We start from the raw sequence: 18,480 nt of genomic DNA on the forward strand, positions 1-18,480 counted from the left end.
GAGTATGACTAGACTAACTGTGTGTGTGTGTGTGTGTGAGTGAGTGAGAGTTTTTTTGTTGTTGCCATTGTTACAATCACTTGATTGTTGTTGAGAAGTCCACACCAGTGCTGTTTAGTAGCCAATTTAGTGTGATAACCTGAAGTTCAATCAAGGAGCATTTTAGGAAAAGTTATCTGCTTCCGTCACATTGATTTCATGTTCTAAACTCACAAAAGCGGCCTACTACAGCTGAGAATTGAGGTCTTTGGGTAAAGTCGTGTGTAGATTAAATTATCAAGTAAACTCTATTCTTTGTGGCAGGTAGCCTAGTGGTTAGAGCATTAGGCCAGTAACCAAAAGGTTGCTAGATTGAATCCCCGAGCTGACAAGGTAAAAATCTGTCGTTCTGCCCCTTAACAAGGCAGTTAACCCACTGTTCCTAGGCCGTCATTGTAAATAACAATTTGTTCTTAACTGACTTGCCTAGTTAAAGGTTAATCAAAAATAAACATTTGTATTTCTATCTGCAACACAGGTCTACATTTACTACCTCCACACCCAGTCTCTCTCCAGGACCAGTTCAGAGACCCCTGCCCAATAACACACAACTTTAAAAAACACTTAGCTAGGACCTAAAGTACATTTTTATGACTCCAGAAAAGTCAGACGTATTCAAATCCATTTTTTTCATATTGGGTAGGGCACAAGAGAAAATAGTTTAGAATGCGCCACAGTGCAAGAAAACATTTAGTGAACCACTGATTTAGAGTAAAATAAGTATTTAATGGAAAGTCAAAACATGACTTACACCTTTACAAAGTTGGAGGGTAGTTGGTAGATGGACATTTCAAAATATATTTTCTAAAATCACAGGTGAAAACTAATTACATTGGGGGTAAGGGTCACAAAGCAGGATGATAAAATTCAGCCCGCTAACTCTCCTATTTACTCTGAAACAACTACAGCAGTTTTAAATCATTACAGGCATCAAATTGCTTACCCCTTTCTTACACCTAATAACCATCCTTGTGTTGTGATCTTGAAAATCCAAAACCGTTCTGGGTTGTGTGGAACAGGTGAATTGCCCAACATCATATCAACACATTTCCATATCACGAAGTTCAGACAGACTGAGCATTTTGATTAGCCAAAGCGTCGCCAGCCTTTCTCTCATTCACTATTGTTGCTGTCATCACTGTCGGAATACGCCCCCAGGAGGCTGAGCGACGACGACCCATTCTGTGCTGTGATTGGCTTAGTAGCCTCCGTCGGTACGATAGCAGCTGCCTTTGAAACTGCAAAGCAGGATGTACCGAGGTTAGAATGACAGAAATAACAGTAAAAGTATCTTCAGCCATACAACATGTAGAGCAGAGTGACTTCCTGCGGTGCTCACAGAGAAAATAATGCTAATCTGGCAAGACTGCTACAATTGTCAGGCTGCACTGTCCATTGAGGCATTGGTAAGAGCCAATAATGACAGCGTTGAGTCTTGAATCCTGTTGTTATTGACTGCTGTAAAGGCGTCCGCATGCTTTACAGCTGGAAGACTTCTTGCATATATTATGGCTGTTTTGGTGAGGGTTTTTCCGGCTTGCCTCCAGAAAAAAAAAAGTCTACGCCCATTCGTCAGTGATTGGTCAACAGTAGAGATTCTTCAATAAAGTCTTTGTTGTTATTCAACGAGAGACAACTCGTTTTTTAATGCAAATGTTTTCATTGAGAAATACTGCACCAAACATCTTAGTTAGATGTCAAACTGCACGACTAAGATCTCCTCGTCAAAATTACTTCGGTCGCCAGCTGTACGGCGTTTCCTCCGACACATTGGTGCGGCTGGATTCCGGATTAAGCGAGCAGTGTGTCAAGAAGCAGTGAGTCTTGGTGGGGTCGTGTTTCGGAGGACGCATGACTCTTGACCTTTGCCTCTTACGAGTCCATATGGGAGTTGCAGTGAAGGGACAAGACAAGACTAACTAACAATTGGATTCATCACGAAATTGGGGAGAAAAAGTACAACAACAAAAAATTAAAATGTATGCCAGATTTCTTGAGTTCTATTTTGAGGAAGTGTACACTGGCTACAATGTCTGAAAATGCACAAAGTACTATTACTGCTTTTTTCTCATTTTTCAAGCGAAGGTCTTTTAAAAGAGTACGCAAGCACACTAGTTCGGCTAGGCGCCTGCCGAACTGAAGCATGCTGACGCCTTAAACAGGAAATCACCTCGGTGTATACAAAGTCATTTCAATATTGCAGTTTCTGCCATAAAGCTTCTGTTAAAGCCTCCACAGCTCACCTGTCTGTGTGTTTGAGCCTGCAGGAGTTACTGTGGTATCAGGTTTAGGGACAGAGGTCGCTGGTTTCTTTCTCACCACCAGTGTTCCCAGTGCCCCTCCACCTCCCAGCCCCCCCACACTTCTTTCCCAGCTCTCCACTTTGGCCTTCTTCACCCCTCTCACTGACAGGCCCTGCAGAAACAACACACAGGACATAAGTAGGCATGTTGGTTAACATGTATTGTGAGGCCTGTATGTGTTTGGTGTGTGTGTTACCTGTGTGTCAGCGAGTCTGTCTGTGGTGAGGATGTCAGTAGGTCTGTCTGTGCTGGGTTTCTTTGGTCTGCTGCTGCTCTCGCTCTCCTGGTCTGAGTCAGAGTCGGAGTCTCTTAACCTCTTCACTAGAGCTCTCTCTAGCATCTCCCTGTAACACATACATAACCATTTTGTTATTTCGCTATACTTGCACTATTAAAAAAATTAAAATTGCTTAACAATTTCCCTCTTTCTTCTCCTCATCATCCCTCTCTGTACTCACTGTGTCTCCCTCTCGTCGTCCTCCTTCTCCCTCTCCTTCTCCCTCTGCTCCAGCTCTTTGTATGTTCCCAGCATTCCTTCGAAGTCCACCGAAGCCTGTCTCTGGTTCAACTCCTTGAGCTCCTGAAGATTCTCCAAAACCTCCATCTCCATCTTAGAGTCCCGCGTACGGTTCTCCAACACCTAGAACGGAACATCATCAGCACGGCTCTTCAACACAACATCGGTACGGTTCTCCAGAAACCTGGTAGAGAACATATCAGTCTGTCAGGTTCTCCAGCACTGTTTATAGAGGTGTACCTTCATAGGGTTGTTCAACTCTTCCTCCTCTCTGTCCTTAGTTATCTTCTTCTCTTCCTCCTCTAGAAGTTTCTCCGCCTGGAAGTTCCTTGTGGCACCGTGTTCCATGGCATAGTCTGTGTTCTCCGGATCAGTCTGTAGACAACACACACTGGGTGAGTACACAAACTGTTCTAAGACGTAGTTTGTGTTTTATGGCTCAGGCTAGACACACACGCAGAAACTGATTTACCTTAAAGGTGATCTCGGCCAGGCATCGTGTACACTTGATATAGAAGCGGAAGATGGGCAGTCCCATGTAGAGCTCATTCATCACAGTCTCCTTACGGGCGTTGAACTTCTTCCCCTTGTAAATGTACTCCCCACAAGTCTTACACCTGCAAGGCACACACGCAGGGACAGGGTCAGAGCACACGCACGCATTCCTGCATTCACAACTCATGGTACCTGTTTCTAGGCAGGGTTGTAGAGTGTTGACATACCTCATGTTGAAGGGAGCCATCAGCCGGACCACATATTGCCTGTCTTTAGGAAGCTTGAGTTTGGGTATTTTAGCCGGGTCGAAATCTGGCGGGTAGTATTTCTACAGGAGAACGAACAGTCAGCAGTGTAATTTAACTACGAAATATCTGATTCACATTGTTTTTATCAGTCAGTAGCTACAACAATGAGAGGAAAACATACAAGAATTAGACAAACACAATTCACATAAAGAGATGAAAACATTCAACGTTTACAGCAAGAGCCTGCTCTATCAGTATATCCTCATAAGGAAAGATAGGCAAGAAACATAGCTAGTTAGCTAGCTACAATGAGTACGACTACTAGCTATATAGCTAGCTAAGCGTATTGAGTTAGCTACTACTATTGGTGTCATGTTAAGCATAGAAAAGTGTTTGCTTCAATGGCCAAGCCTGACTAGCAACACGCAGCTTACTAGCAAACATTGCATTCGCTAAACAACTGCCCGTTTTCAGCGAATTGAGAATAAATCAAGACATGGTAAATAAGAATTGTACTTACGTTTAAAACTTTTCTTTCTGACATTCTTAATTGGAGATTAAAAAAAATCTAACTTTAGCAACGAAATGGAAGGATAAACTGTGATAATGTTAGCTAAATAGATCGCTAGCTTGCTGTAATGCGATGTTTGAGAAGAGCAGAAAATCACTTCCGTTTCCGGGGTAGGTCCAGCCTTCATAATAAATGTCGCTCATGTAGAAAAACACGCATTTAATATTACTCAATCTATAAATATTGTTTTATGATTTATATTTTAATTTAAAACAATGATTGTGTCCATGAACGTGGGGTTGAGTCCCTAATGCGTTATCTAAGGAATAGAGTGTCCACATGGATCTGCATCACAGCAATATTATAAATTATGGATTACATTTGCCATCATGAGAGAGAGGATTTCAGAATGACATCCATTAATAAGAAAAACGTTATAAAATATTTTGTGAACTGAGGGAACGGGAATAGAACCTGAGTTGCTGGCGTGAAAGGCAATCACACTACTGCATTTTTCCAACAGGGTTAACCTACTTGGTGGGAATTGTAAGGTGGCTCATTAGCGAGGATTGCTACAATATAAATGTTGTTTATAGCGTGAATGAAAACAGACCTGAAGATCTTTTAAATGGCTCATTGTGATAAGGCTTTTATTTCATACACGATACCTGAAAGCTAATGAGCAACTGAAACATTTGCCAGAATGTTTTTTTTTTTTACAGCAATACAATTCATTTCCTGTATATAACATCATATGCTTGGTGAATTTTATTTAAATGTTTTTATTTAAACTTTAAGTAGGCAAGTCAGTTATGAACAAATTATTATTTACAATGACAGCCTACACTGTCCGGGACTCCCAATCACGGCCAGTTGTGATACAGCCTGGAATCGAACCAGAGTGACGCCTCAAGCATGAGATGCAGGGCCTTAGACCACTGCGCCACACGGGAGCCCGAAAGAGCCCACTGTGATTCAAGCATTATCCACAGACTATGCAGCCATATGATTTCACCCCTGTGTGAGATACTGTACGGCCAGTCAAGTGATCCTTACAGTTAAAACATTTTCTCTACTTGCTGTGACAACCTTTAATATGTCTTCCCAGAGCTGCTGTCTGTCTGAAGCATTTGCCACAGTCATTACAGCAAAATGATTTCTCCCCTTTGTGTATCATGGTATGCATTATCAAGCCTGTCCTATTAGGAAAACATTTGTCAGTCTCTGCATTGATATGATTTCTCCCCTGTGTGAGATCTCATGTGCACGGTCAAATTTCCCATCTTGTTGAAGCACTTGCCACATTCTTTACAACTGTCAGATTTCTCCCGTGTGAGATAGTGTATGGAGGGTCAAGTTTTCCTTACGGTTGAAACATTGGCCACAGTCTTTACAGTGATAAGGATTTTCTCCTGAGTGTAGCTTTGTATGTCTGATTAAGTAAACCTTTGTGCTGAAACATTTGCCACAGTCTTTACACCAATTAATTTTCGCTGCATGTAATTTATTATGTCTAGTAAATTTGGCCTTCTTGTTGAAGCATTTGCCACAGTCTTTGCACTGATAAGACTTCTCCTCTCTAGACCCATGTGTACTTTTTATATGCATGGTCAAGTTTCCTTTGTTGCCAAACCATTTGCTACAGTCTTCGCACCAATAAGATTTCTCCCCTGTGTGAGATCTTGCATGGCTGATTTAAGATTCCTTTGTTATTGAAACATTTGCCAAAGTCTTCGCAGCAAAACGGTTTTTCCCTTGTGTGTATCCTCATATGATTAGTCAAGCCTATATTATTGTAGAAGCCTCTACCACAGTCTTTACATCGACATGGTTTCTCCCTTGCAGAACAGTCTGGATATATTGACAGGCTGTGTGTCATTAGTTGGTTCTGGTACGCTGTAGCCCTCTCCATCAGCTTCTGTTTTGATCTCTTCAGTTGTGATGATAGGTAGAGTGTCCCTCTCTCTGTCCTCTACAGTTTGGTCAAGATGTGAGGGCTGGGGTGGGTCCTCCTGATCCAAGTCACTATTTACACAGGGAGGATTGAATATAGAGTCTTTGGTATCAAACTCCACCTGTGAAGCCAAACCCCCCTGTGAATGTGACCTTGCAAGTCGTTTCAGGGAAGCTGAAGCTGTCAGTGAAGTGGGCACCTCCCCCTTCCTGGTCTGACCACACCCTCTTCCCCCTGAAGTACCAAGTCAGATACCACTGGGACAACAAGGGTACCCCACATGAGATCACTGTGAGTGCAGACTCTTATGGTGTGTCTGTGTGTGTGACACTGTCTTTCTCTCGTTTTCTCACACTCTCTCTCTCCTCCCCCCTCTCTCTCTATCTCTGGCTCCCTTTCTCTCTCTCCCTCTCTCTGTAGTTGGATCCGTTTGAGGACACCAAGAAAGTTCTACCAAGGCTGTCTCCTAGGAGGTCTTATCTAGTTCAGGTGTGTTCCATGGAACTGATGGGGCTGGGACAGAGCAGTGACTGGAGCCTACCTATTATTGTCACTATGCCTGCACACTGAACATACACACGTACACACTGAGAACACACACACACACACACACACACACACACACACACACACACACACACACACACACACACACACACACACACACACACACACACATAGATCCACAACTTGGCATAACAATGATAATAAAAACACTCTACTTGTGACGCACTTTTCCAACATTGTGCTAAATGTGCTCAGTAAAACAACACAGTGGTATTTAACACAAAACTGACTCCAGCATTTCCACAAACTCTGTGTGAAACTCCAATAAAAATCAGTCGGTAACAACCACCACCAGAGGAGTAATGAACTCTGAGTGTCTGATGCCCAGGGAGAAGGCAGGAGGTCTGGGGAGGTGGAGCAGGACCTTCTCCGGGCTGTGGGTCCCTGGCCCAGGCTTCTGAGACTGATCGTTGGGTCGGGTGGTCCGGCTCTGAATCAAAATTAAAATCACATCCAACTTTATTTTAAGGGAAACATCCCAATACTCTAGTCTAGAGGAAGATATATGCAAGAAAATACTATACAAAATATTCAATTGTAAATAAATAAATAGCTAAAAAGCTAATTAAATACCTATATAAATATAAGATAAAGCTATGAACCTGCATAGAGAAGGACGGCTGTCGTGTGAGGTAGACGCTGGGGTCAGTACTGTTGTAGCGTCCTGGTCCAGGGGTCATGGACAGGTCTTCTGATGGAGCTCCAACCTGTCTGCGCCCCGCCAAGCTGTAGCTGGCACTGGACGGCTTGTGGGGCACCTGGGAACCCAGCAGGTTAGGGAGGGTGTACCTGGGAGGATGATTAGAATGATATGAATGATATAGGGTCCCTCTTTACCCCCTCTCCCTCTCTCTCTCTCTCGCTCTCTTTCATTTGTACCGGTTAGGGGCGGGCACAGAATCCATTATACGGTAGCGTGACCGAGAGCCAATAGTGTAGGAGGGAGGTCTGAGATGAGGTTTCTCTGGGCTGTAGGCACCTGGACCTGGAGTCTGGAAGAGTTCAGCTAGAAGTGAGAGTGATGTAGAGAGAGGGGGTGAGAGAGAGAGAGGGGAGGTGAGAGAGAAGAGGGGGTGAGAGAGAGAGAGGGGAGGTGAGAGAGAAGAGGGGGTGAGAGAGAGAGAGGGGAGGTGAGAGAGAAGAGGGGGTGAGAGAGAGAGAGGGGAGGTGAGAGAGAAGAGGGGGTGAGAGAGAGAGAGGGGGGGGTGAGAGAGATAGAGAGAGAATGTAAAGAATGTCCAGCAACAAATGCCCACTGGGGTAATAGAGTTTGATTGAACAATTTATCTGATTCAGGGAGTAGCTAGTCTCACCGGTGCGTCTTGCCCTGCCTAGCATGGAGTAAGAAGGGGTACCGACGCGGCCGAACCGGGTCATCTTGGCATCGATGTGGTACTGGGGTCCTGGACTGCAATCCACAGAGACCACTGTGGAGAAGAACGCACAATAATTTATAATAATAAAGGTCAAAGGTGAATTTAAAGGTCAAACTTAAGGAAAATGTCAGCAGTACTTTCCATAGACTTCTGCTTCCTGCCCTACTAGCCTGGAGTGTGAATCCTCATGGCAACGGTGTGAATAAGGTCTACTCACCATACAAGAGAAATAGGCAAAGAGACTGAGATTGACCTCAGAGACTTACTGTTGCTGCTCATACGTCTGTGGAAGGTGTAGGCGGGGCTACTGGGCTTGGTGAGGTCATGGTTGATGTAGCCAATGGTTGGAGGGAGAGCATAGCGACCGGGGCCTGGCCCTAGCAACAAGTAATGATGGTGATGATAATGATCATGTTTATTTTCCAGTCATGTAAAAAAATATATATACAAATTCCATACTCCTGCTACTCCAGTTTCTAGTTTCTACATTTCACTTTTCCATTGATGTTAAAACAGAAACATGACAGTGTTGAATACTGTCCCTGTCAACTAAATTAAAGTTTTAATTTAAACATGTTGCATAATAAATGTCTTCAACAAACCTTTCTCTCTGCCAGCGATTATCGGACGTCTCTTAACCTCCATGATTTGTCGATCAATCTCTCTATTTTCCTACCCCTCCTCTATTTCTCTTTTACACTTTGTTCTTCTGTCACTCCCAGCTAGGGTTGCCAACCCTCAGAGAATGAGGGACTTTCTCCCAGAGCAGTCAGTTGTGTCTGTGTGGGCAGCCCTGTGATTCGCTGGCAGCTAGAAATGCAATCACCAATCAGCACAACAATAACAAGCAGGAGAAGAGATTCGGTCTGGTTTGATCCTCTGTTAGTCCAAACATATCCTCTGTACGGGTCCTTCCAGTTCCACGTCTATAGACAAAACCTTTTTAGAACACTTCACTCGAAAGGTATCCCAGAATATGTTGACAACTCTACTCCATGCACACAGATCTCTCTCTCTCTCTCTCTCTCTCTCTCTCTCTCTCTCTCTCTCTCTCTCTCTCTTTCCTCTCTTCTTCCGTCTCTCCCCTTTACTCTTTGCTGTTCTGTCACTGATTCACTCCCGGCACCATCCAGCCTCTTCAGGAAAAACACAGCCTCAAAGGCTGAATTATAGATGGTCTTTACAAGCTGAGGAAACGTTATCTCCATTCTGCAGCCCTGGGTACACCTAAATCGCCATCTCACTTCTCTTCTTAGAGTTCATGTGTCATAGAGGTGACTCCATGTTCATGTGATGAGTACGCTTCCCTGGCAACTGAAGACTTACGGTAGCTATTCCAGGCTTTAGCTAATGCCCAGGCTTTAGCTCAGCTGGTTAACGGTGTTGTGGCACGCAGATGACCAAGGTTTAAACCCATTTAGTCACACATAGACAATTCGCTACACTTTGCCCACTTGCAGCAATTGTTACATGCCCCCTCTGTCTTTCTGGTACACACTGTGTTGCAGGAGGTATTTCAAGTCTGACCCTTCAAAGGGAGATTCAGCAATATGATATCATCGCACATATTGGGGCAACTTCCCACATAGCATACATACATAAACAACAACAGAGTTCAGATTTACCAAGACTACCACTATTGTCTCTTCCTAATTTGCATTGCTGCTGTTTCTGTAAGCAGAAATCTGACCCGCAGTGCATAATGATGTCACTTTGCCGAGTCTAGCTTTAAGTTACTGTATAGGGTATCTTTACATAAAGGGTGTTGGGAGGCAGAGAGCGGTAACTAAAGACTGAGCAGAGCCCTGACCAACAAACACGGGTTAATTATTAACAGGCGACCGCAGGCCGCAGTAACGGGACCCTGCAGCCATGTCATCAAAATCAGACAGACAACGCGGGTGTTGACCCTAAACACGCTGGGTAAACAGAGTCGGGTTGCTACCGATTATGTATCACCACAAGCTTGCCACTGTAGTGAACATGAAAATTGGACTCTGTCACAAAGTACTTTTAGAATAAAACAGGGTACAGGAGTCATTGGTGATGTAAGACCAGCCATGTATAAACTGGGTTAATGGAGTCATGTATAGATTACATATAGAGAACATCATCCCTGTTCCCCCAGTGTAACATCAGTAACATAAACATGACAGGCTATAAGTGCATAGAGGAACACAGCTGTGTGTCTGGGGGTGTGTGCGAGTGTGTGTGAATAGAATGACTCCCAAACTCTTTCAAACAAAACTATAATTCATAATTAAGTCAATAACATGATCACTAACCTAACATAACTTACTAACAAAACATAATAGTATTTAAATATGATAGTATTATTGTTTTGGAAAAATACATTAGCATTACAATATGATAGTACAATTCTGTAGAAAAATACATTAGCATTATGGTCAGGAGGTTTTCCTGGGCAGGGCCATATGATCAGGAAAAACTCCTGACCCTACTTATTATTAAGACAGATCTCCACACTGACAACAATGTCAGTCTATAGTCCTGTAACGGTTCCCAAATAGTTGGTCACAGACAGTTCCGATTGGGTCGTCATGGTTCAAGACTGGGATGTGACTAGAAACATTACTATAGTCCTCCATCTCCACTGTTGCTCCCAGTATGTTAGCTTCCACTAGAGGGTGCTGTGGATCTCTAGCTTTTCAGAACTGCCAGTATTTCCACAGTAAGAAGAAGATTACTATTCCTCAATGTCTTTTTCCTCCATGCCTTGTCCAGCCGGTAATTACAGCATAGGCTATCTTGGGCAGCTGTTGTAGAGACACTGTCCCCATAATTGTATTTATTCCCCTTCTTCCATCACTGAATGGTGTATGCAAAACCACAGCATTTAGGGGAAACCATTTTTCACACACATGTTGTCTTGACTTTGTTGCTGGTTGTTTAAAAACAGGGGTGATGCGTACTATGACTTATCCCCTTGTAGGACCTGTAGGCGAGAGAGAAAAACTAATGAGGATTTCCCTGCACAAGAAAAGCTTAACGATTCAAACGTGATGATACAAATGATTCAATAATACCTGTGAGCATGCCTGTGTGTGTGTGGTCGTTGTATACGAGTGCAGGTGAGTTCTAGATAGATCCTTACCTACCTGGTTGCGTGTATTGTGGGACTTCTGCATCCAGACTCTCCACTGGTCGTAGAGTTTGATTGACATGCCGCCGCAGCCATACGCATGATTCCGTACCCAGCCGAAGAACTGCTTCAGCTCTCGACGTAACGTAGAATTGGAGTCTCCAGACTTGGAGTCACACGACCCTGATAACACACGCTCTGTAGAAGGGGAGAGAGGGGGTTAGAGTGTGTGTGTGTGTGTGTGTGTGTGTGTGTGTGTGTGTGTGTGTGTGTGTGTGTGTGTGTGTGTGTGTGTGTGTGTGTGTGTGTGTGTGTGCGTCCTCACCACTATGAGGTGTAGAAGCAGCAGTAGGATGACTCCACTCACTCCAGATACCAGCCCTACGAGACCCATAGATCCCTACTGGGTTACAGCGCACCTGCATAGAACACACTGAGATTACGAGATTACCACACACACACACGCACACACACACACGCATATATACAGACACGAACACACACACCGTACCTGGACAAAATACACAGTACCCGGTCTCAGGCCTGCCAGACGACATGATGTCTGGTTCCCAACGTCATCCATGACCTTCCAGTCTGAGTTGTCCTCCAGCCGGTAGCGTATCTGGTACTTGGCCTGGAACAGGAAGTCTTTGAGAGCTGGGGGAGACTTCCATCGAACACTCAGATGGTCCTCCAGGTCACCCACACGACTCACACTCACACCTGACGGCGGGTCCGTCGTTACTGTGGACGGGGAGCGGAAAGAGGTAGGGTAACTCAGAAAACTACTTTAAAACAGCAAGATCCGTCTAAAATAATGGTTATTTCTTTCTCCTCTGAGTGAATTGGATCTGAGCGTAACAGGAAGTCATACAGCACAGGTACTGTTAGTTTGTGTTATTAGTTTCAGTGTGGAGGGAAATGAGGGAGCAGCGAGTAGTAACTGGAGTGGTGTAAAGCGTCAATCGCCCACCTTCTTAGCCCTGCCCCATCCGCAGGGTGTGTGTGTGTGTGTGTGTGTGTGTGTGTGTGTGTGTGACCACCCAGCGTGAGTAAAAGGAAAATGAGCTCATCAAAAGGCAGGGTGTGTCTAGTCTTCTTCCATTCTACAAAATGCCCGTCCTCGCCCGTGTGTGTGTGTGTGTGTGTGTGTGTGTGTGTGTGTGTGTGTGTGTGTGTGTGTTTGTGTGTGTGTGTGTGTGTGTGTGTGTGTGTGTGTTCCCCCTCACCCCCAAAATCCTGGGTTGGGATCTAAGTAGTAGGATGAAGTTGGTCCTAGACGTTTATCTTAGGTCAGTTTTACGATTCTCCACTAATGGTTACTGTTAGGTCTTGGGCTAGGTAAGATTCTCCACTAATGGTTACTGCTAGGTCTTGGGCTAGGTAAGCTGATACTGGATATGTGCCCCAGGGCAACTTTTAACTGGGGCAAGATGTAAAGCTATAAAGCCAGAGGGTCAAAGTTCAGGCACTTACTCTCTCTCTGTCTCTCTATCTGTCTCTGTCTCTCTCACACACACACACTCTCGCACGTACGCACACACTCACCCACGTCTAGGATATCCAGGGTGATGACATCAGAGGTGGCTGAGCCGAGCTGATTGGTGGCTTCCACCCAGATCTCGTAGGGCGTGAAGAGGGCGAGGTCACGAGGTATGTAGCAAGAGTACGGCTGGGCGGCATTGTACTCCTCACATTCTCTCTCTCTGCCATACCACCTACACACACACACACACGTATATTAGACTCAGAATGTATTAGAATGTGTGTGTATGCGTGTGTATTAAGTGTGTGTAAGGAATGTGTACCTGAGTTTGTATTTGAGTGTGTATTTGGTCTTGATGAAGGTCTCTCCCTGTCCTCCCGGTGCCCATCGACAGGTCAGGTCTTTGGTGTTTCTGGACCAGCAGGTCAAGTTGACTGGCTTCACTGGAGGCACTGAGGGAGAAGGTGGGTGGAGGGAGAGAGGATATATTTTAGTCCAGAATGTTCTTCTGTCTGTCTGGGGTTCAAATTCTGGGACTTTGCCAAGATTCCATCCCTTTCTGAACACAAGGTGTTGAACAGGGACGTCACACTGAGATTAGGGCACTGTGACAACACTGTGTGTGTGTGTGTGTGTGTGTGTGTGTGTGTGTGTGTGTGTGTGTGTGTGTGTGTGTGTGTGTGTGTGTGTGTGTGTGTGTGTGTGTGTGTGTGTGTGTGTGTGTGTGTGTGTGCGGTTGTCTGTATGTCAGACCTGTGTGTGTGTGTGTATGTGTGTGTGTCAGACTCCAGGGAGTAGTAAAGGGAGTAATGCACCACAACATGGTGTAATAACACAGGAGTTAACAGGACTAAAGACCCTACAGTTACTCATCCACCACAAGTTGGTACTCTGATATAAGACTAGTATAACACTGTTAACTTTTAGCTATGTGTGTGTGCTAAATGCTGCTGCTAGATGTGTGTGTGTGTGTGTGTGTGTGTGTGTGTGTGTGTGTGTGTGTGTGTGTGTGTGTGTGTGTGTGTGTGTGTGTGTGTGTGTGTGTGTGTGTGTGTGTTGCTCCACTTACTCCCAATGTAGAGACAGGACCCGGCCAGAACATGTCCTCCATGGTTGTGACACACCAGGTTGTCCCCTGACCTCTGCCTAGAGGCTGGCAGGCCCGGCAGGGTGACACTGAGGGCCGTAGGGCTCAACACGCTGTAAGAAGAGCTGGGCAGCCGGCGGCCATTCAGGCTCCAGAACAGAGAGCTGGCGTGGAGGCCCAGATCAGGGCTGACTGAACATGTGGCAGTGAGGGTGGAGCCGATGGGCAGGGCTGGGTCCTGGGGGAAGATCCCTGCCATCTCTGGAGGGGAGAGATGGGATGAGTGAATACATGGATTAAAGAATGGTTGATTGAACTATTGATTCCCAGTAAGCAGAGGGAAAGAGACAAACGAGAGGGGAAAGAGAGAGAGTAGAGAGAGACGGATTTTTACTGATGCAATTATTCAGAAGAGAATATCCGACAAATAGGCTACTCTATTCTAGAACACAGCAGTAACTCCCAGGTCAGTAGTGAACCCAGATTGCCACTTCCATAGACGCAGTGTTTATCACATTGTCAGACCTCTACAAGTCTCATCCTCAAGCCATGAGTGTTGAACAGCTGCCTCAGATAATGGCTGTGTTGTGCTTTGAGGAAGCTCATATGAAGACGTTCATTTGACCAAAACTCCTCCTCGACAACACACACACACACACACACACACACACACACACACACACTATTTACACCAAAACACTGGCAACGCTGATGCTGTAAATGTATCATCGTGGAGAGGAAGCCAGGCCGTGATTAGCCAATCAAACAACGATCCAGCTCCATAACAATCATGGTCTCACCACCGCAGTATTACAGGAAGGGCTAGGCAGAGGGAATGCCCCTGAATTAAGCAGCAGAACATTCATTCTAAAGACCTCAACGACAGATGCAATTACACTTGTGTATTTACTCTCCTGATGGGTTCTGAAGAAGGAACTATGGGCTGTAAAATAGTATTTGTTTCTAGAAAGGAGGTCCCCTGAGGTAAGGCTGCTCATATGATGGTTTAAAGGTGCAAATGCGGGGGGGGTTCTGGTAAGAGTGTTCTGTGCACTGATTATACGGCTTGTACAGAATGTTTGTTTTCGTTCATGTCTGAGACTGAGCATTAATCATTTCTGCAGGGTTTTCTTTCCATCCAGGCACAGAGCCAAGATGGTGGTCAGTTAGATCAGGTGTGCTAAGTGCTTGGATGGAACAAAAGTCTGCAACACCCTGTTTGTTTCTCAGGGGTGAAAAGCATTGCTTTGAATCTAAGTAAACACACAAGCTGTCGGGCTAAAGCCCTGTATTACAGCCCTGGTGTTGTGAAGATGAAAAATGGCCTCTGGTTTTAGACCCTCGTGGTTCTGGATGTCAGTCTTCAAGGATGCTTGAAAAGCGACTAATCCCCTGGTTTGTAAAACACTGTTTACCTTTCGCTCCTGCACGGAACAGTTCAAAGGTAGTCTGTGTTTCTGTCCGTCTACGGGACAAAGGAGCCACATGCGGAACATTTGATGGAGGCCTTGTACGTGAGTGAATTGAAACAAGAAGTCATGCAACATTTAGCCATATCGAGCCATGTGATGTTTTCTGAATGGCAGTTACTGTGACTATGATGAGTGAGTGGGGGTTTTCACTGGAAACGTTGACAACAAGAACAGAACATCAACTAGAGAGCATCAACATGACATAGAAAGGAAGGTGAGAGACCGTACCTAAAGGTCTTCAGTGGTGAGTTTAGTGCTGATGCACATCCAAACCAGGAAGAATAACCTTTCAAAAAACGTGTATTGCTTTGTTATGAATATCACTGGAGCAGTGGGTCTTGCTCTTCAACCAGCAACTCTGTGGAAAGTGCAGTACACAATCTCCTGTGCCATAAAAGTCCAAGACTTCTTGCTATAGAGGCAGTGGCTCACTACTGTCGTATACATTCATTTCTTCATTAATCGAAACAACTGAAAATACATAAAAAGTTCATGGTTGGACAATAATTATCTAGGCCTACGTAGTTTTATGACCTCGCCTATACAAATAAACTGGACACACAGACACAAAATCTAGCCGACATACCGCAGCACATAACTGTGATTTATTTACTTTACTTTGTATTAAACTGGCGGTTAATATTCCCTGAGACCCGACCATATGATGTCACCGTGGTGTTGCCTCTGTAAAGCCCAGTGCTACATGTGTTAAACGAATTATGAGCCGACCTGTTGAAATCCATCTTCTTGGGACACCGTTTTTCAATAGCATGGTCAAGAATCCCGAGATCTGTGTCTAGCTAGGACTTTCATCAAATCTAGAAGGGCTAGTGATTGTTCATGGAACTGACATTTTTTTAAATATTGCAATATTTTATATAATGTTTGATGCTGGATACATATCTCAAATGTTATTTTATTTCTTTATGAAATGCATTAGAATTCAGTTTAGCCTGTTCATTTAATTTTAAACGGTTGGAAAAATAAGGTAGCCTACTAAATCTGATTGCCTGCGTTCAAATGACTTAATATTTACCTCACATTATTATTACAATATTATGGATAATCGTTTCAAAATATGTAGGACTTGCCATTGTTAGAGCAATTATTTTGTACACTAATTCCCTATGAAACCCGCATAAACAATACCGTTTAGCCCATTGACAAGGTTTAGGACAGTAGGCTATTATCTAACAGTAGGATATATCCTACCAGACCAGCTTTACAGACAACGCGTGTTATCACTTGGAAGAGCTACTGTACTTACGTGACGATGAGGACATCACAGCAGGAATGTACAGAATCAAGAATAATAATGACAACATTTTATGGCAACTTTTATCTTCTTTTGTTCAGTCGGTAAACTCGCCACTTTTTACGCTTCTATTAATAGAGTATAATTTACACAGGTTGGGGGGGGGGGGGCGCACAGGTTCAACAGCACCGCAGTCCGAAGATGCGAGAAGATGAGTCTTTCATGCCCAAGCTCGGTCCAAACCTATTATTTGATCAGTTGATTGCAAACCATCTCCGGTCCTAAAGAGACCATCGGTAGTCGTGAGCTTTTCCAAACTCCGTTTAGTATTCTAGTGCTTCTCCTTCTGTCTGTCTGCGTCTTCACACACAAGTTCATACTTTTCAAGCTCCTCCTCTCTCTTCCCACACAAACGCCAGTCATTTTTTTTCTTCCCCTCAGTCTTTTCCTCTCTTTTTCAACCCCCCCCCCCCCCCCCCCATCTCTTGGCCTGTGACGCGTCAAGGAGTCAGATCCATTCACTTTCACCGAATCACTCTTTCCCCCCCTCCTTCTTTTCTGCCTGGGGGGCTGTTGAGTGTTGAGTCACAGAGCATTATAGGAAACTTCCTCATGATGACTTTGACTCCCACACAGTGTGTGTGTCTGTGTGTATGTGCATACATGCAGTGTGTCTATGCTTGCATGCTTGTTGGATTTGTGTTTGTTTTGACGTTATGGTGACAGGTGGTGAAAGGGATGTATTGTGGTATCTTGCATAACCCATGCCCAACGTCTTGGGCTGCAGGGAGCAATACATATTATGTCTTACACTAGTACATTTTGAGTCTACACCCCCCCTCACCCCCTCCCTCCCCCACCAACTAGCTGTGATTGGAACTTGTCACTTTTCCCAATTATATGAAATATTTCATCAATATTTTCATCAGTCATTTCTTCCTTCAAATCTTCTTTTATTCCTACCTTCCTTCCCTTTGAAGTAATCACTGATTTGACATTGTAGGAGTGGTGAGAGTGGGTGTCATCTGATGCGTTGGAGAACTCACTAGATGTCTTAATTCCCATGAGAGAGACGGTGATGTAAGGTAGACTACAGTCACGACATCCAGTCGACTCAATCATACTGCATTGTCTTGTAGGATAAAAAAAACACTTCAAGTTGAACATCTCAATGGGCACTATGACTAACGTTTGAAGTTGGCATCCCCCTCTCTTTCTTTCTCTCTTTCAGTCGTTCTCTCTGTCTCTTCCCCCCTCTGGCTCTCTCTCTCTTGCTTTCTCTCTTTCTCTCCCTCTCTTCTTTGAGTCAGTTAGTGTAACAGAGACTAACAATGTTAACTGATTCAGAGGCAAATGTCCCACAATGCCATGCTTTCTCTCGGCTCCGGGAGGCGCCCGTTGTTCCCGAGGTGATTCCCGCTCGTGATGTGGCGACTGTGTCCGGGCATCCCGTAAGTGTGAAAAAAAGATTTGAATGAACAAGAAAACCCCATGTTGTGTCATTTATAAGCCATTCTGAAACTGCTAGAATAAAACAGATTTGCTAAAGGGGGTGTCGATTGACCGAAAGGGACTGAAAGGAGAAGGTTTCTCATCAATGCAAAAAAAAAATGGTCTGTTAGTTGGCACACACACACACACACACACACACACACACACACACACACACACACACACACACACACACACACACAGAGAGGGTAAGCTGGTTCTAGATCTGTGACCGACTCCCTACAACCATGCTGAAACATTGAGGAGGACAGGATGGAGATGGTTCCATCCAGTACTACTGTAACAGACATGGGAAGACAGGCTTATTCCCTTTAAACCAGACCACGCTGATGGGAACATAGGCCTATGGCAAAACCATCTGGCATGTACAGGTCCTCTACTAAACAATGGTGTCAAACACTACCTAGTGCATCTCCTTAGACCCAGATGTATGTCTTACTAGTATTTGTGTGTCAGTATCATTGTTGTGCCATCAGTAGCCTCTGAAACATTAGAAACCTGTCCTCTCATCTGAGACCACACTGGTCCCCAACACAAGCATAGTGTATGTTGGTA

At 44.5% G+C, this 18,480-nt stretch overlaps 3 protein-coding genes across 4 annotated transcripts; all 3 read right to left on the minus strand.

Moving 5' to 3' along the window:
• Positions 1-744: 744 nt before the first annotated feature.
• On the minus strand, positions 745-4,275 carry LOC115179385 (splicing factor YJU2-like). The gene is made up of 8 exons (XM_029740865.1): positions 4,123-4,275; positions 3,582-3,682; positions 3,332-3,476; positions 3,100-3,234; positions 2,801-2,982; positions 2,539-2,686; positions 2,283-2,454; positions 745-1,277 (listed from the first exon to the last, which is right to left on the minus strand). Exons 1-8 carry the CDS (start codon positions 4,144-4,146, stop codon positions 1,153-1,155), a joined length of 1,032 nt encoding a protein of 343 aa, XP_029596725.1. The 5' UTR covers positions 4,147-4,275; the 3' UTR covers positions 745-1,152.
• Positions 4,276-6,880: 2,605 nt separating this feature from the next.
• odf3l2a (outer dense fiber of sperm tails 3-like 2a) lies at positions 6,881-9,020 on the minus strand. The gene is made up of 6 exons (XM_029741274.1): positions 8,613-9,020; positions 8,277-8,387; positions 7,948-8,061; positions 7,514-7,640; positions 7,237-7,423; positions 6,881-7,064 (listed from the first exon to the last, which is right to left on the minus strand). Exons 1-6 carry the CDS (start codon positions 8,653-8,655, stop codon positions 6,906-6,908), a joined length of 741 nt encoding a protein of 246 aa, XP_029597134.1. The 5' UTR covers positions 8,656-9,020; the 3' UTR covers positions 6,881-6,905.
• A 1,222-nt stretch (positions 9,021-10,242) lies between these two features.
• LOC115179686 (cytokine receptor-like factor 1) lies at positions 10,243-16,805 on the minus strand. 2 transcript variants are annotated; one of them, XM_029741364.1, is made up of 8 exons: positions 16,426-16,805; positions 13,669-13,947; positions 12,922-13,051; positions 12,662-12,831; positions 11,625-11,857; positions 11,439-11,532; positions 11,130-11,311; positions 10,243-10,966 (listed from the first exon to the last, which is right to left on the minus strand). In XM_029741364.1, exons 1-8 carry the CDS (start codon positions 16,481-16,483, stop codon positions 10,943-10,945), a joined length of 1,170 nt encoding a protein of 389 aa, XP_029597224.1. In that variant the 5' UTR covers positions 16,484-16,805; the 3' UTR covers positions 10,243-10,942. The 2 variants fall into 2 exon arrangements, with proteins under 2 accessions (XP_029597224.1, XP_029597225.1); XM_029741365.1 differs by having other exon boundaries at positions 11,126-11,311.
• Between the last annotated feature and the right edge of the window lie 1,675 nt (positions 16,806-18,480).

Source organism: Salmo trutta, chromosome 39, assembly GCF_901001165.1.
Source record: "Salmo trutta chromosome 39, fSalTru1.1, whole genome shotgun sequence".
Classification (NCBI taxonomy): Eukaryota; Metazoa; Chordata; class Actinopteri; order Salmoniformes; family Salmonidae; genus Salmo; species Salmo trutta.